Source organism: Megalobrama amblycephala, linkage group LG21, assembly GCF_018812025.1.
Source record: "Megalobrama amblycephala isolate DHTTF-2021 linkage group LG21, ASM1881202v1, whole genome shotgun sequence".
Taxonomy (NCBI): Eukaryota; Metazoa; Chordata; class Actinopteri; order Cypriniformes; family Xenocyprididae; genus Megalobrama; species Megalobrama amblycephala.
The window spans coordinates 2,786,087-2,804,435 of record NC_063064.1 but is presented as its reverse complement, the minus strand read 5'-3'; the positions used below and the strand labels follow the sequence as shown (position 1 = coordinate 2,804,435).

Genomic DNA, 18,349 nt, shown 5'->3' with positions numbered 1-18,349 from the left:
GACATTATATTAAAAGAGGTGCAGACGAGCCATGAATATGAACGCAACGCGTTCTCCACACAGTATGCTTTAACAGATATGTACAGAATCTGGTGTTTGTCTCGGTGCATTAAGCGTTTCTTCATTCTTAAAAGCATTTGAATGTCATGAATTCATGAGCGGAGTGAGAGTCAGACTCGCAAAAGGTAATGTTAATTATTAAACCAAAAATTTCAAAAAACACTCAGCAATGTCATTCTTTTATTGAGTGATATGCAGTGGGTTTAATCAGTGCCATTACTAAAAGATTTGCCATCCGGCGTCTTCTCGTCATCTCCTCGACCTGCTTTCCTTGCTGTTTTTACACGTAGAAAAGGCAAAAAACGTTGCTCATTGTCCGGTTCTCTCTCAGAACGATTATCAGAGTTACTATCACCATTATCGATGCAGCATTAATGACATACAATGGTGAAATTTTTCACAGTCATGACAGAAAACAAAATACTGCACTAAACTCAATGACGGAAATGCTGTGCGATCCTGTCAAGATGGCGTATAAACAAAGAAATTACCCAGAACTCAACGCGGCGTGACGTCAGAATCGTATTCTCTATACACAAATCCGCCGCGAACTCTATGGGCGCCGCCATCTTGCCTGCCGCCATTACTGCGTGCCTGCGAAGTGTGACGGTGTGACACTTGCCGGCCGGTGCCCTCTAATGACATTTCAATTAAAGCGCATCCTGCTCATTAAAGAAAATGTCTGGTGAAAGGGAACATGGGTAGATGATGTCAGGCAGTGGCCAAAACTTACAGATAAAGGTAATTTATTGACAACATAATGTAATAATGTAAAAATGTAATGTAATGTAATTAAGAAGTATATTAATTGATGACAACAATAAAACCGAACGCTGTCATTATAGCTGTGTTGCTAATATGTTCACAAGCTTAAGTTTCAAATAATTATTAGGCCATCCTTAAAAATATTCTTGTTTGCCATAACCCGACCGACCCTGTCAATTTAGGACCGACCAAATTAATTATTTTTTCCCCTTTTAGTCCGACCGACTTGCCGATTGTAATTGCGTTAAGACCCACGGATTTTTTTTTACTCTTCAAACAGCTAATACAAATGCAATAAAATGTGAGACACACGCAATTGACGCTTTTCACACGCTCTCACGCCACACATCCATTTTCTCACGCACAGAAAAATCGCGAAGTAAAGAGGACACAGAGACCGACAGGCTAGACAGAGCAGGTTACTTATGATAGAAAATAAAATCTCAGCTCTCAGATTCTGTCAATTTTATTACGAAATTCAAACAATAAATACCGTTTTGGTGCTTGTAAATGTGACATGCTAGAAATACAGATTTAAAAAATATTACAACATCAGACGACGTATAATGTTATGTTCTTGTAAACATGTTTTTCAAAATGGATTTATGTATTCACACTTACCTTCGTCTGAGGTAAATCTCTCAGAAATGACCGAATGCTGTCAGCTAGCAGCCCCTCACACAGAACCTGTTTTAGCTGATATGTGTACTGTATTACATCTTTTTTATATTTTTACTTATATCATTAAATAAAGTTGTTATTATAATAAAAAATGCATTATATTTAAATTGTTATTTTTAAATAATACTGCCAGCTGATAGGGCTCTCATGTTTACAGCATTAAGTTAGGTGAGTTGTTTTTTTCTTGAGAAAAATTATAGCCTACCTAATATTTATCCAAATGAGTCAATATTAAATCAAATCACAATAATAATTAAATAATAATAATTGAATAAAAATAATAAAAAAGTGTAGCTTACCAGAAATTGTAGCCTACCATGTAAACATTGTAACATGTCACTAAACCTAATAAAATTCAGCTTAGTTACTAAAATGTTTTGACAATCACAATACACTTAATGTGATGCAATAAATTTTTTTTTTTTTTTACATTTTTTACGACCTACCGACCATTTTTTATTTTTTTGGCTGTTACGGCAAACCAAAATATTTTTAAGGATGGCCTTAGCCACGACCAGTTGTAGCAATAAAATACATGTTCTTATTGGTATTGAAGATTATTTTATTAATCATCTGGCATGCGATGAGCCACCTCGGTTATGTGTTTCATCCACTTTTGACGCACATCTTGGTCCTCCGCTCGACCAGGAACTCTGTGCAATCCGTATGGCCCTAAACATGGGCAGTCAATGTGCAACAAAGCTTTGTGGATTACACAAACGGTTTTATTCCAGGCCTGTAGTTTTGTGCTGTTGTTAAAACAACCAACCACACAACACGCTCTGCCCGGCATCACTGGACAGCATAGGTACTAAAAAAAACTATATAGCTAACATCTGCTACAGCCTACGGGACCAACACGCTACTTCTGCTACTTCCTTAGCAGCAAGGCACGCAGTAATGGCGGCGCTGCTTTACTTCCGTGTTTCGCCGGATTTGTCTATACGTTTTAACCATAAATGCTCATCTTGAACTAGCTCTCTTCTTCTTCTTCTCTATTAGAATTCTGGCAGTGTAGACACTGCTAAGTGTATTACTGCCCTCCACTGGTCAAAGTTTGAACTAAACTGTCATATACAATATGCTAGTGCAAGTATATAACAATTAGTTCAAACTTTGACCTGTGGAGGGCAATAATACACTTAGTAGCGTCTACACTGCCGTAATTCTAATAGAGAAGAAGAAGGGAGCTAGTTCAAGATAAGCATTTATTGTTAAAACGTATATAATTTTAATTTTTTTTTTTGGAAAATTAGTGATGGTTTCTCTAGATAAGACTCTTATTCCTCGTCTGGGATCGTGTAGAACGCTTTGAAGCTGCACTGAAATTGTAATTTTGACCTTCAACCGTTTGGAGGCCATTGAAGTCCACTATAAGGAGAATAATCCTGGAATGATTTCATCAAAAACCTTCATTTCTTTTCGACTGAAGAAAGGAGGACATGGACATCTTGGATGACATGAAGGTGAGTAAATTATCAGGAAATTTGTATTTGAAAGTGAACTAATCCTTTAAAGAATATGGACTTTAAATAACTTCTCCATTATCTTTTAAACGTTATTTAATGACATTTGCCAACGTAATACTATGGTACTAATACTATGGTAATACCTAACGTTTCATAAAAATTAGAGACCTTAATGTGACATTTTTCTTTTTGAATGATATGGCTTATATATGAGTTGTTTTTTTTTCATTGGTATACTGTTGGCCATATTAGGGATAGTTTGGAAAAAAATACTATGGAAATCAGTGAGATCCCAACTGTTTGGTTACCCATATTCTTCAAAATATCTTCTTTTGTGTTCAGCAGAAGAAAGAAACTCATACAGGTTTTGAACGACTTGAGGGTAAATAAATGATGACAGAATTTTTACTTTTTAGGTGAACTATCGCTTTAAGGGAAAGGAAAACATTTAAAAGCATCATATAACCCCTTTAAAATTCGGAAACATCAACCTCTAGCCATGTTTAAGTTTTAACAGGAACGAAAAGGAGACTGTGAGGGATACATGTAGCCTACAGTGTGTTCAATGGATTGTACTGTTGTCTAACAACATGCAACTGAATTTAATATGGTGTGTTTAGTTTTAGAGGTCAAGTTTGACAATTATGATGTTGTTTTTTTGCAAAATAAGAAAATTCTGAAAAAGTTTGGTGGTGTCTGTTACACTTGATATCATTTGAAATATGTGCATATTTAAGTGGATAGTTACAATACAAAAAAAAAAAAATATACTTTATGTGCATTTTAATATAGCATGATTTAGTAAATACAAATTAATCTGTACCTCCTCTAAAGTTCTGTCTGAACAAGACATTTTCACATGGAAAAGTATTGTGTTGACGTTTCCATAATATATATATTTTTAAAACTGAAAAGAATAAATAACTGCACTAACAACATTACATCAGAATTACATTTTATTGTATTCAACGTCTATGTTAACAGCTGAAGATCTCAATTTTGAAAAATCAAACATTGAAAAATCTGATGCTTGACAATTATAAAATGTAAACGTTGAGAGTACATTTCGCAAACTCTGAAACAACAAAACTCATCAACATGAACTTTCTCTTTTAAACAGGGCAATAACGTACTGAACAACAAAAAATAGACACACCCGAACTGAAGCGCCAGAATTACCATTACATTACAACATATATAAAAAAAGGCAAATAACTTCAGTTAAAAAAGAAAAATTCAATTTCATCTGTTAACTGCATTTTGTTTTGAATATGTGTTGAGGTCTTTTTTTGTCATTATCTGGGTTTTCAGTATTCAGACTGAGAGAGGTACAGTTGTTGTGTGATTATTTCCTAGATTATAGAGTATTTTGAATCTATAATATTCCGGCCATAACAGCACTTATGTGACATTCTTTGGTTCCCCTTTCCCCCAGTTACATATCAATAGATAGATTAAATGGGTTAGGATTGTCTCTGTCCTTCACCCCTAATAGAAGCAGTCAAGAGGTCGACACGCAATTCAAACGTTTTAAAAACGCACAAGTGGAAATACACAGACTGGTGCATCAGTGGTGTGTTCAGCACCGTAACCAAAAGCTGGTCTCTCCGAGGAGCAATTTCAGATTCAAACTAAGCAAGCCAAAACTCAAAAGCACTCACATAAGAAAGGGATATAGAGATAAAAAAAAAAAAAAAATACATATACTTGCAATTAATAAAAATCCTTGAGTCAGTGTGCCAAGGGAACATTTACCATTACCATTATAAAAGGGTAAAATAAATGGTACATGCACTGCGACCACAGCACTAAGATGAACATATCTGTAAAACTAGAGGTAGAATTGTATTTCCTGAGAAGACGACAAATGCCTTATTATAATGTAAAACCTAAATTTCACAGCTGTCTATGTACTGGACACGTGAATTTCTTGATTTTTAGTGTAACATTAAGTTGTGAAGAGAGAAAAGCTAACAAAGAAATATCAATAAGGCCTCCTGCAATAATAGCGAAGTTTTATTGTACAGCAATTTTGGTTGTCCTTGCAATAAAGTTGACTACATTGGCATGCTATATTTACTTTATGAAATCTGCATATTTTAAGGCATACATCAAAGTGAAAACAGATCTGACACCCCTCTTATGGATACCAACTGCTTTAAGCGGGTGTTATGTGTATCTGTCTTACTCTGTGTAGTAACAGTATAGTTTCCTAAGGGAAAAAAACCCAGCATCTCTGATCGGAAAACCGGGTAAAGGCCATTACAATAAAGAACTACTGTTACATGATCACTTAAAGTTGAGAATTTGATTCTAAAACTCAGGATGGCAGACGAAACGGTTCTCTTTTAGATAAGCATAGAAGAAAAATGCCATGATCCCAGTGTGGCGTTTTTACAATTACGAGTAAGAATCAGATATCATGGCTAATATATTCAGTTGAATACAAAGGGTTATGTATGCCCTGTTCTACTTCACAGCAGGTAAATCCATGTGAATAGTGACAAACTGGGAAGGCTTGCAAACGATTCTGAGCTGATGAATGAGTCTTTGAGGTAGAGATTTGGCAGTAATGACTTTAAAGTGTGTTATGATAATGAGTTGTCCTGATATAAATAGAAAAATATATATGTACAGTTGTACAATACAGAAAGAAACAATAACATTTCCTAGACTGTTTCCTGTACAGCAGCTATGGTCCTTGTGAATAATAAAGGGTTCAAGAGTGAGCATTAAAATAAAAAAAAAAGAGGAGGTGGTAGCTTGACGGTTAAGGATATCAGCTGTGAAAGCAAAGGCCGCAAGTTTGATCCCAAATAAAGGATCAAGGCATTTAACTTCAAGTTGCTCCAAATAATCTGTTTTGGATATAAATAAAGCTTTAAGCTTATGGAAACCCTATTTTCCAAACACCCAACTAACTTGAAATGCAAAATAAATTATTCACCTTCACATGAGCTAAGACAGTAGTTGCTAGACAACTATGTGTCAGTCAAAAGAAAGCGTTACCCCTAGATGCCCTCCAAGTGAGTTTTTTGACCTTGCATACAGTGTAATGCTAGAAGAGCTTGACATAATTCATAAATTGCAGCTACATGTTGATGAGGACAGGAAAAAGACCTTGATGACATGATTGAAAACAACTTTGAAGGGTGTGATCTAATATTTCTAAACAAAGGAAAGCAAATCCTTTTAGAAAAGAATATTTCATTCTGCTCGAGACACTTGCAAAATATCCCATTGTAATTAGAATTTTCTCTGATTTGCGCGTTTTTTTTTTTTTTTTTTGTTAAAATTACATAATCAGAAACTGCCCTGCATGATGAAGCAAAAGCTACATCGTTGGACCCCTCAATGACACTCAAAACTGCATTACATTAAGCTAAAAGACCCGATGAAGTGACAAACTAAATCTTCAGTTAGTGTAGTAATCAAACACGAGATGAATCGTTTGTTCAAATCTTAAAACAAACGTATTATTAAACTGTCATGCTTTGAATCAAACTGTGATTATTTTCATCCAAACCACTGATCTGAGTGAAAGCTACACAAAATTCTACACAAACAGGTAAAACAACCTCTGAACTCTTTCTACTTTGGAGCAACTATGGGCCAAAAGAGTTTGTGGGCTGCGGCAGTTCCAGGTAACGTCGTTCGGTCCCTGAAATACCTCAGCCACCTTTGCGAGGCTCGTGGCGAATGTAGCCTGCAGAGTTTGCCAGGAGTCGTGAAAAGGCAAATATATATATAAAAAAAAACACAAATAATGAAAACATTATGAACGCAAGTCTATACATCTACAAATGCATGCCTATGAGTTCCTTAGCATGACTGATATTAAGATCATTGACACCATCTGACCTCTGAGATGGGAAACCAAATGGTTGAATACTTGTCAAAAAAAAACAAAACCTTCACATCATTTGTATTGTATTGTGTTAGCGCTGAAGTTTAGACGCTCGCCTGTCAACAGCACATTCAAACTGTGCGGAGGAAAAACCTTCACAAGGCACTGCAGATACATATACAGAGAAAATAAAATCTATAATAATATATTATTAGTTCAGACCCTTAAGCTGTTTGCATCACACGTTATAACAATACTACTATTGTTATGGTTTTGCTTATAGATGAAAAGCTTTCATCAGTCAGAGACTATAAAACCCTAAAAAGCAGAATCCTACTGCCTTGTTAACGTCAGACAGTGTGCTCACAGAAAGAGAAATAAATTATTCACAGGTTTTGCATATACATTATATATATATCATTATCTTTATAATAAACTCTGTTGTTATTTTAGATTTCTTTCGGCTCCTGAACAAAGGAGAGTGTAAATAAAAGACCTGAGCTAGTGTACTTCAAGTTGAGAACGGTTCAGTTATTCCTGCACTATTTTTTTGGCATATCTTCTGTAGTAACTGAGGTTTTGGTTTTGCTTTGAGGGAGAGAGTCTGAGGTGCTATGGCGATTGGTTGTTGGAGGAGGATGAGGTAGGTGTGTGGAGAACTGATTGAGGCCCGCTGTTGCCTGCGGAAGATTTGTTAGATGCCCCCGATGAGGTCTGTGCCGCGGCCTGGGCGAAGAGAACACCTATTAATGAGAAAACAGGAAGAATTGGTCACAATCAAAACAAACTTGAACAGAGAAAAAAAAAAAAAAAATCTACATAGGGACAGAATCCTCACCGGTGTAGACGACACCATTAAGCTCCAAAGACATGCTGATGCTGTTTAAGCCATTGGTAGTCAGGTTCATGGCAGAGTCTGATCTGCTCTCTAATGGACAACAAACAGAGTTTACATTTGAATAAAAGCACATTCATTTTTTTTTTTTTCACTTTGGAAAAGTAAACGCACAACTCTCCTCAAAATGTAGCATGAGGTATTATTTATTTACGCAACACAAACAGTCTGGTACAAGTTAAGTGCCAACATTTAACACGTGGGGTGGGGATTTAAACAAATCACTAACCCAAAGTATGTGCAATAATAATAATAATAATAATAATAATCATCTGTGGCATTCAGACAGTATAATCTGAAAGCACACTGGCTTACAGCAGGGGGCGCTGCCTGTCAGCTATTTCCCAGTCAGCTATTTCTTAGTCAACAGTGAAAAGCAACTTAAATGCAATGCAAACGGTTCACATGCAATGACAAGGGGAATTTCTTCAGCCTCTTATTCATGTTCCGATAAAATATGTGAGGCGAAACCTCTAGTATTTAACACCTCTAACCAAGAAAAGGAAGTCAGGCAATGTCGAGGCAGGGATTCCCCACAAAGCAGAGCTATTTGTCTTGTATTTTTGTCTTTGCGGTTAAAAATGGGTCAACACCTTCTGTCTTCTAATGAATCCTTCAAGCCACCATCCTTTAGTGTAAATACATTAGTGCAACTCTCAATTCTGATAAGATCTAATCAGATCACTTTGAACAATTCTCTTTCCTCATTCACAAGAACGGCATTTAGTAAGAACAGTACAAGAATTACTACTGCGGGGCAAATGAGAGCTCAGACCAATGACTCACACTACAGGAGGTGGCTGACATCTCCACCTTGACAAAATGCACTTACCACATGCCAGTAATTTAGTTTGGCTGTGGTAGTATTTTCACACTCTTTCCTACAATATAGTTAGTACCAGTGAATGATGATGTAAGAGGGGCTTTGCTGTACTGCACTAGAAAACACACTGAGTTCATTTCATAACCTCAGGAACCAGAAGTTGGATATTCCACACACAGGTTTCCCTGAAACATCAGACATTTTAAAAAAGGTGTTTTTTCTCAGGTTGGTGTTTATAGGAAAAGATAAAACCACAGTAAGAATGCAAATTATGGCAACTCTATGTAGGCGAACTGTAACTGTAATGATTGTTTCACATACGTTTCAACATGCAATGTATATAAATATATAGGATTGTAGTCAGTGCTAGGTAGATTACTTACAAATTGACAAAATTGCAGTTACATTACACATTTTAGGTAATATAATAGGACTGCTTTTTAGATTATTTTTGACCCAACTCGTTTAATCACATTGAACTGAATAGAATAATATTGTACCATATTGATATACAAATAATACAAAGAGAAAGAAAATATATTGCATTCTTTGTTAACAACATGATGTGCATTAAATGTGTCAGGGTTTTCCAAAACGGGGGTTCATGATGGAACCGCATGGGGTTTGTGAGTTTAATGAAAGCTAATAATTAAATAAATCATACAAAATTTAAAATGATTAAAATTATAATAATAAAAAAAAATGGTTGAAAGACAAAAGCCTTAAAATAAGACATAGCAATACATGGTTAAATGACTTACTGAGTTATAATTCAAATAATAATTCATGCATTTGTCAGGAGTTGATTCGATATGCAATGTTGGGAAATAATTTCTGTAAATCCAGTGGTAAAAATGCTTTGTGGAGAATCAATAAATTATGAATGAATGATTTACTACCATTGTGTGAATATGTGATCATGCAATCAATAAAGTAAATGTCCAATTACAAGTACTTAATTTTTGGAATCCAGATTACATGTAATAAGTTACTACCCAGCACTGATTGTACTATATTTATATTGATTCATTAACACAAACAGGTAGAGCACATCAAATATGGTGAAAGACAGCTCAACTACACTTACTTGAGGTGTATAGTTGAGAACAAACCTCACTGGTTCATGCACAAGCTCAACCGTGTTTGCATGACCGTATGAGCTCCTATTTACCATATTTGATGTGCTGATCAATGTTTACATGTGAAACATGTAAATTCAGTCTGTTCATCATATAAAGTGATCGTGTCTCTTCAGAAGACTTGAATTAAACCGCTTAATTCATATGGATTACTTTTACAATGTCGTTTTGAACTTTTTGAAGCTTTTTGGTTGTATGAAACTTTTAGTGGAGGGCCGGAAATCTCTCAAGCTTAATTAAAAATAACTTAATTTGTGTTTCGAAGATGAATGAAAGTCCTATCGGTTTGGAATGACGTGAGTGTGAGTAAATGACGACAAAATGTAATTTTTGGGTGAACTAGGCCTTTAAGACAGATCAGTCAAGCAACCCTCTGTCTAGTCCAGGGCTGGGCAACTCTGGCCCTCAAGATCCACTTTCCTGCCTAATCAAACACCAGTACAAGCTAATAATAATGGTCTTTGGGTTATTAGAAACAAAGCCACTTTACAGGGATAGTTCACTCAAAAATGAAAATCCTGTCATCATTTACTCACTTCCAAACCTGTAAAAAATGTCTTTGTTATGCTGAACACAAAGGAGAATGTGGGAATGTTCAGAATGTGGGAAACTGAACATTTCTGGGGCACCATTGACTTCCATAGTATTTTTTTCCCTACTATGGAAGTCAATGGTGCCCCAAAGCAGCCTTGTTACAAACTTAATTTAAAATATATCTTCCTTTGTGTTCAACAGTACAAAGAAATTTATACAGGTTTGGAACAACCTGAGGGTGAGTAAATGATGACAGAATTTCAATTTTTGGGTGAACTATCCCTTTAAGGCAAGCAAAAAAGCGCATCGCTGCAGTACGCAGGGAAGAGAAGACCAGAAAGTCTTCACTACACTGAATAAACTGCTTTTGCTGGAAAACAGCTTATTATTTAATGAATCAACAGCCTATCAGCTAATCTTCAGCATGTTTGCCATTGAACTTTAGGAAAGAATTCTGTTTTTATCCACCTTATTCCCCATGACGCTTTGCGTGAATTATGGGTGTAACTGTAAGGCTCGCTCTATGACCGCAATAATATGTTTTTTGTTTTTGTTTTGTTTTTTAAAAACTGGGTACAATGAGATGACATTATTCTACTCATCCTTCAACCTTCGAACATTAAAAGGACATTTAAAAGTGTAAAAGCATCAACAAGGTACTTTCAACAGACCATGAATAACCCCAAAAGCGTGATTCTTTCCACAGCAATAACGGACGGGTTAAATAATATCTGTATTATGTAACATACCTTCAGCATTGTGTGATACTATTTCAAAGTAATTTCCATCATTTTGACAGATAATAAATTGTATTTAACTGTGAAAACAAACCTAAAAAAAAAGAGACAAGGATTTGAGGAGAAAACTATGGATTCTTTGTGCAATCCAGTGAATTCTTAAATTAAATCGGGAGAGCAGACCACAAATGTGCAGTATATGTTGTCCTTTTTCATACAATTGCAGCAAAATGCAAAGGGAAAAAATAAAATAATCATGAGGGAAAAGAATGCAGCGACTAAAAAGAGCTCTTGCCATAGATATTTTTGTTATAACATGTCACATTAAAATAGCAAGTGTTACGTTATTCTCATGATGTCTGAAAATAAAACATGAAGGAAAATTGACAGCTTATTGACAGATTATTGACAGATGCTTTATTTGTAGGGCAAACGTCTTTTTGAATGGATGTTCCCCAAACCAGAAGTGCCACTCATAAGTTAAAATGCAGTAGGCTTGTCAGGAATAAGGTGGATAAGAAAAGTCATGGATAATTTTGTACGATTAGGTACGATTCAGTTTACGACACTTCTTATTCATTTCTATGGTATCTGCAAACATTGACTGACTGTCACAACTCTGAAAGCAATTCCATGATGTCAAGGCTGTAATGTGATTGGCTATCCAGGCACACTTCATCCAAGTTGGCTGTTACGCTTTCTCCAATGGTAGAACCACGGACCCTGATATCTCTATCAAGACCATCTCTGCTAGAAAGCTACAGGCATGCTAGTTTGATTAGGGTTAGAGCTAAACTCTGCAAGAAAGTGGATCTCAAGAGTTGGTTTTAAAATATGTGTGCACATTCTTACTGATAGATTTGGTCTGGAAATACTGATCATGTATCAGACTGATATACTTGTTAAAGTGTCAGTACCTTGATTGTTGATGCGAATGTTCATGGGGAGCTGTGCCGTCATGGCCAGCAGGTTGTGCTGCAGGGCTCTCTGCAGTAGCCGCTGGTGTTCCTCCAGTGGTAGTGCAATCTTCTTCTCCGGGGGCTCGCCGGACTCCAGCTTGTCCCGCAGCTGCTCCAGTGCAGCTACCTGTGCGATCGTGGCCTGTGCAGCTGCAGCCTGGGCCGCAGCTACTGTCTGAGTGGCCAGAGACACTGGCAGACGGGTCTGAATCCCGTCATCCTCTACAACAGAGAAAGAGATAGATAGAAAGACAAAACACATTTGAAATAAAGCAAACCATTTGGCAACATTAAAGGAACAATCCACTTTTTTTGAAAATAGGCTCATTTTCCTACTCCCCTAGAGTTAAACAGTTGAGTTTTGCCGTTTTCGAATCCATTCAGCCGATCTCCGGGTCTGGCGGTACCACTTTTAGCATAGCTTAGCATAGTTCATTGAATCAGATTAGACCGTTAGCATCTCGCTCAAAAATGACCAAAGAGTTTCAATATTTTTCCATATTTAAAACTTGACTCTTCTGTAGTTACATCGTGTACTAAGACCGACGGAAAATGAAAAGTACGGCAGCAAAGTTCCTTGATTATTACGCCGGAATGAGAGTATAGTTCCTAGGCCATATCGGCCTAGAAAATCGGCAACTTTTCATTTTCCGTCGGTCTTAGTACACGATGTTAACTACAGAAGAGTCAAGTTTTAAATAAGGAAAAATATTCGAAACTCTTTGGTCATTTTTGAGCGAGATGCTAACGGTCTCATCAGATTCAATGAACTATGCTAAGCTATGCTAAAAGTGCTACCGCCAGACCCGGAGATCGGCTGAATGGATTCGAAAATGGTAAAAACTCAACTGTTTAACTCTAGGGAAGTAGGAAAATGAGCCTATTTTCAAAAAAAGTGGAGTGTTCCTTTAAAGAACACATGCACACCATGAGTCATGTGTTTTTAAGATCTCATTAAAGAGATGTAATCATGATCCTCTGCATTATTTCTGTGTCTGTGAGCAGGTTTTACCTTTTTTAATTTTCTGTAAGGATAAGACGGAGGCTCCGTTGCTGGGCAGGGCGATGCCCATTGGTTGCATGGGGAGTTTGGGAGAAGAGAGCATGGTGGGTGTTCCATTGGGTGAGTAGGTGAAGAGCGAGCTGCCAAAACCTTGCCTGCGTCCCTCTCGCCGGTTACTGTCGATGGCCGCTTGCAGCTCGTTTGGATTGCTGAGACCCCTCTTATCACATTCATAAGGATATAGATACTTCATATATCTGCAGAGGGGTGAGAAATTAAGAACACACAGTAAGTTCACTGCTAATTAATTATCTAATTGACTCTTTCAGACAAACCAACCTGCAGTCTTCTTACAGAGTTGGGCTCCTTGGAGTAACCTGGTATTAATTAGTCCCAAGCCCAAAGTATACATGACATAGGTAGCTGTCACAATGAGCCAGAAAGGTTGAGATGGAGCAGCTAAACCTCAAACCTCCAGGAATCACTCGCTTCAAAACACGCTGAACAGAGTCAGCTGGCAAAAACGGTGACAGAGCTCGTAATTAAACCAGAATCAACATTTTTATTACTCAACAGGTAAGGCATTTTAGATTAACTGCCATATGTAGCTCTCAAACAGAGTTCACTGTAAAGCATTACCTACTGTGAAGGGTCATTTTCATCTGCATAGTCACGCAGAGCTGAAGCACAGCCAAAACAATGTTCTTCCACAACATGCATGCAGTTTTGTTTTTAACCGCTAGAGGGCCAAAAGTTACATAATGTACCTTTAAAGGATTAGTTCACTTTCAAATAAAATTTTCCTGATAATTTACTCACCCCCATGTCATCCAAGATGTTCATGTCTTTCTTTCTTCAGTCGAAAAGAAATTAAGGTTTTTGATAAACATTACAGAACGAATGCGGCGCCAGTTCTGTTTTTTTCCGTAAGTAGAATAGGGAAGGCGTAGGACATACAGTGTAAGCTTTTTGAAGAATACGGAAAGCGAAAGCACGTGTAAGGCGATCATTTGCGTTTATAAAGCATATACAGTTGTATTTTTTTTTCAAAAATGACCGATCGTTTCTCTAGATAAGACCCTTATTCCTCATCTGGTATCTTTTAAAGCCCTTTGAAGCTGCACTGAAACTGCAATTTTGACCTTCAACCGTTTGGAGGCCATTGAAGTCCACTATAAGGAGAATAATCCTGGAATGTTTTCATCAAAAACCTTGATTTTTTTTTTTTTCGACTGAAGAAAGAAAGACATGAACATCTTGGATGACATGGGGGTGAGTAAATTATCAGGAAAATTTTATTTGAAAGTGAACTAATCCTTTAACTAGTGCTCTTCGCGTGTCAGTCAAAAATGATGATTTCAATGAAATTCATGTACTATATTTTAATTAGATAATGTTTTTCATTTAATATTTTATATTTTTTAGGGGATTTTATGCTACTAAATTATATTTATGCTGTAGTTATAATCCCTTTTTTCACTTTTTGAGCTTAGACCTAAAAATGAAATGTCTCTTTTTAAAGATGACACTTGTTGACATTATTGCTGAAGTGAAAAAAAGTTTTAAAACGCTAACAAAGTTACAGATTTTTACATTTATTGTTATGAAAAGTGCACAAAAATACTCTAATTTTATATGAAATATATATTTTCAAAAACACGTTTTACTCTAAAACTGCAAGAAAATCAAAGCCATAAATCTAAACAAGTTGTGTTCCAAATTCGAGCTTGATATCTCAAAAAATTAGCTTTCAGTAAGATTTTGTTTGGCCGTAGTACCAAAAGTTCTCACTAGATGAAAACACTCACTACTATGCTTCTGAGATATAGCCAGTTTAGATGGAAAGGATCTCAGGCTGACTAGCTGAAGAAATTATTGTAGCTATACCCATTAATAAACACGGTACTTCCTTGAAAATAAATTCCAGCACAGCACTACAACAACCATAATGAAACGACCCTTCACAATGGATAATGCTTTGCAATGAACTCCGTTAGTGAGCTACATACAGCAATTTATCTGACTCTCCTCTGTTTGGCGTTTTTTTTTTTTTTTTAAAACCGGCGATTCCCCGGATGTTCGAGATTTAGCTGCTCCATGTCAACCTCTTGCTCATTGTGACAACTAACCTATGCCACTCCATGCATGCGTCAAAGTACCCAGAGCATCTTTTCTCTGTTTACGGATATGACGAGACATGCACAGGCACATGTGACACATGTACACAATGTTAAAACCATCCCGACAGGTCTAAAATTTAAACACTTATAACAGGCTTACCATAGTGATTTCAGGGTGAGACAAAAACACATTTTGGAAGAAAGATTGATGATGTATTGACTCATTATTTAAATTTTGAACAAAAAAAAAAAAAAAGTTACATAGTGCACCTTTAAATAAAGACTATATAAATGCCAGGCCTGTACATGTAAGTAAACATAATTTCTCCTGCAGTGGAGGTGTCAGCGAGGACGTACTGTGTTCTGAGAGTGAATGCAGCGCTTGTGATGGAGGTTGGCAAGTTCAGGCCCTTCGTGATCTCCCTCCACAACTTTTTATTTATGACCTCCACCAGCCCCCCCTTCTCTGTCACCAGTTGGTACAGCATGTAGAGGTCTAGCACCTGCTTGGCCATGATGGGAATCCTGTTCACTGGCGTCCCTGCACAAAAACAAACAGCTGCGTTGAGCGTCATAGCAGTTTGAAAATATATACGACAAATGAAGAAACTCCCATATCAGTCTTTATTTGGGAACAGTTTTTATAGGCAGCAGGTTGTTGGTACACATGCATTTGTGCTATAAATAAACATGGCTGATAAAATTTCTCTCCCAGGTCATTCATTTATTAATCAGGGGAGGGTTTAACAGGTGTTGGAGAACATTTTCCACAGCCAGTGCAGCGGGTTTAAGTACATTTAGATGGGAACACATGCTTCAACAGTTCCAAGGCCAGATCATGACATGGACATGTGTTAGCACTCCCACGTTTATAATCACACATATGAATGTGGGAGCCCAGGTTCAGCATGTTATAAACAGAGGAAACTGTAGTGCTTGATATAAATACACATAACCATCACCGTGGAGATGTGAAAGATGAGCTGGGTGTTGATGTGAGTGCACAAGGTGCAGAGTTTGGGCAGGGCTCTATAAGATTTCATATGGAAATGTTTTTGAGCAGGAAAACACATTTACACACACCTCTCTTCTGCATAAAGCTGAACAGATCATCCAGGAACTCCTTCCTCTTTGGGTCACTGTCCAGTTCATAGAGCTGCATAAGGAAAAACACAAACAGACAAAAATGGTTAAAAGCGCAATGCATGAAAATGTATTCTCATCATTCTTGACCTCCTGATCAGGAATTGCATTATTTAAGCAATAAAGCACAAGAGACCATGCTAGTAAACAAAGCAAAATGTGTTTAGCCGTATACACTACAATGCCAATGCTATACCTTACTTTTCCACTGCAGTGGATGAGCCACAAGTAAAACCTGCCATGATTACTATTTTTCAGTTCAGCATTTGATCAATTACATTTTCTTATGCATTTATTTTTAATCTTGTTGTTTTTGTTTGTTGATGTTGTTATATGCATGTCATTTGCGAAGCATTTTATGTATGAAAGGTGCTATACAAATCATTTTTTAATTATTTATTAAATGTTTTTCAAACTAATGTCCACAAAATGCAAAAGACAATAACTGGATACCACTGGCTGAATGAAATATGCATCGTGATGAAGTGATGTGACGCATGTAGAGAGGTCAAGTTATAACAATATGCAGTAGCATACTATACTGTTCACACAGGAATGCTGTTATTGCATAATGCATTCTGTTTCACATATTATACAAAAGGTAGTCACTATAAAGAATATGTGGTTCAGTATTTACAGTATATACAAGCTAGCACCTTACAAAACAGTCTGTATGCAGTGTTCAAGTACACTGTATTGACCAATCATTGTACGTTTTATGATGATTCATTAATGCACACATTAAAAACTGTACTGTAAAATGGTATTTTAATCAGATCTTTGGTTTTCAACTAAAGCAATATTTCTAAGAAATGTGCGAATGCCTGAAGAATCTTAATGATAGCAGAAGCCACCTCACATGCTCAAAAAGGTCTTGCCATTTAATCACGTACAGCCGGAAAAAACAGTGATGGTAGCTGAGCAACGGCCAACATTAAATTGCTCATTCTTTTTCTTTCCTTCCCTTTTCGCTTTCTGCCCCTGTTCCTGAGCTCTCATTATAGCAGCACAGAGATCTCTGTATTCTGTCAGTGAGTGAGTGTAAAGGTAATGAGGGGGCCAGTGGGTTAATTACAGGATATATGCATTTTTGAAGAGTGCCACACAATAAATCTCTCTAATGGCTTGTTCTCTATTTTCACCCTAGGGTTTTTTTTTTTTTTTTTTTTTACACATAATTTTACTATCTGTGTCCCTTTTATCTGCCAGTTTGTACAAAACCAGCCACCCAGCAGGGAGATGATTATACACTCCATGCCATTCTAGGTCTTTATAAGAAAACCTCATGCTTAAAGGGTTAAGTTCACCCAAAAATGAAAATTCTGTCATTAATTACTTACCCTCATGCCGTTCCACACTTGTAAGACCTTTGTTCATCTTCGGAACACAAATTAAGATATTCTGATGAAATCCAATGGCTCAGTGAGGCCTCTATTGAGAGCAAAGCCACTGAACCTCAAGGTACTAAAAACATATTTAAAACAGTTAATGTGAGTACAGTGGTTCAACCTTAATATAATAAAGCGACGAGAATACTTTTTGAGTGCCAAAAAACTAAATAACGACTTTTCAACAATGTCTAGTGATGGCCGATTTCAAAACACTGCTTCTGAGCTTTACGAATCAAATCAGTGGTTCGGAGCGCCAAAGTCACGTGATTTCAGCAGTTTAGCCGTTTGATAGGAGATCCGAATTCACTAATTCGAAACAAAAGATTCATAAAACTCAGAAACAGTGTTTTGAAATCGGCCATCATGAGATATTGTTGAAAAGTCATTATTTTGTTTTTTTTGATGCACAAAAAGTATTTTCGTTGCTTTATAATATTAAGGTAGAACCACTGAACTCACATGAACTGTTTTCAAATATGTTTTTAGTACCTTTATGGATCTTGAGAGTTTGAATGGCTTTGTTCTCAATAGAGGCCTCACTGAGCCATTGAATTTCATCAAAAATATCTTAATTTGTGTTCCGAAGATGAACGAAGGTCTTACGGGTGTAGAATGACATGAGGGTGAGTAATTAATGACTTTATTTTCATTTTTGGGTGAACTAACTCTTTAAGGAATCATAAATCATGCTTAAGGAATCATAAGAAATTTAACAGTTGTTTCATAATACTCAAAAGCCTTAAGAGCTCATAAAGCTGCCCTTGATTCATTTCAAGTTAGACA

The 18,349-nt window shown here is 36.6% G+C and overlaps 1 protein-coding gene across 2 annotated transcripts in view; it reads right to left on the bottom strand.

Annotated features, from left to right (window-relative positions):
* Positions 1-3,918: 3,918 nt before the first annotated feature.
* The window catches only part of arid3a (AT rich interactive domain 3A (BRIGHT-like)), a 40,847-nt gene continuing 26,416 nt past the window's right edge, over positions 3,919-18,349 (bottom strand). For both annotated transcript variants that reach the window (XM_048172116.1, XM_048172117.1), the window contains exons 4-9: positions 16,116-16,188; positions 15,390-15,573; positions 12,922-13,169; positions 11,868-12,131; positions 7,661-7,750; positions 3,919-7,565 (exon numbers count right to left, since the gene is read on the bottom strand). In XM_048172116.1, the coding sequence (XP_048028073.1) occupies positions 7,435-7,565; positions 7,661-7,750; positions 11,868-12,131; positions 12,922-13,169; positions 15,390-15,573; positions 16,116-16,188 (990 nt within the window). In that variant the 3' untranslated portion in view covers positions 3,919-7,434. The remainder of the gene's footprint in view (positions 7,566-7,660; positions 7,751-11,867; positions 12,132-12,921; positions 13,170-15,389; positions 15,574-16,115; positions 16,189-18,349) is intronic.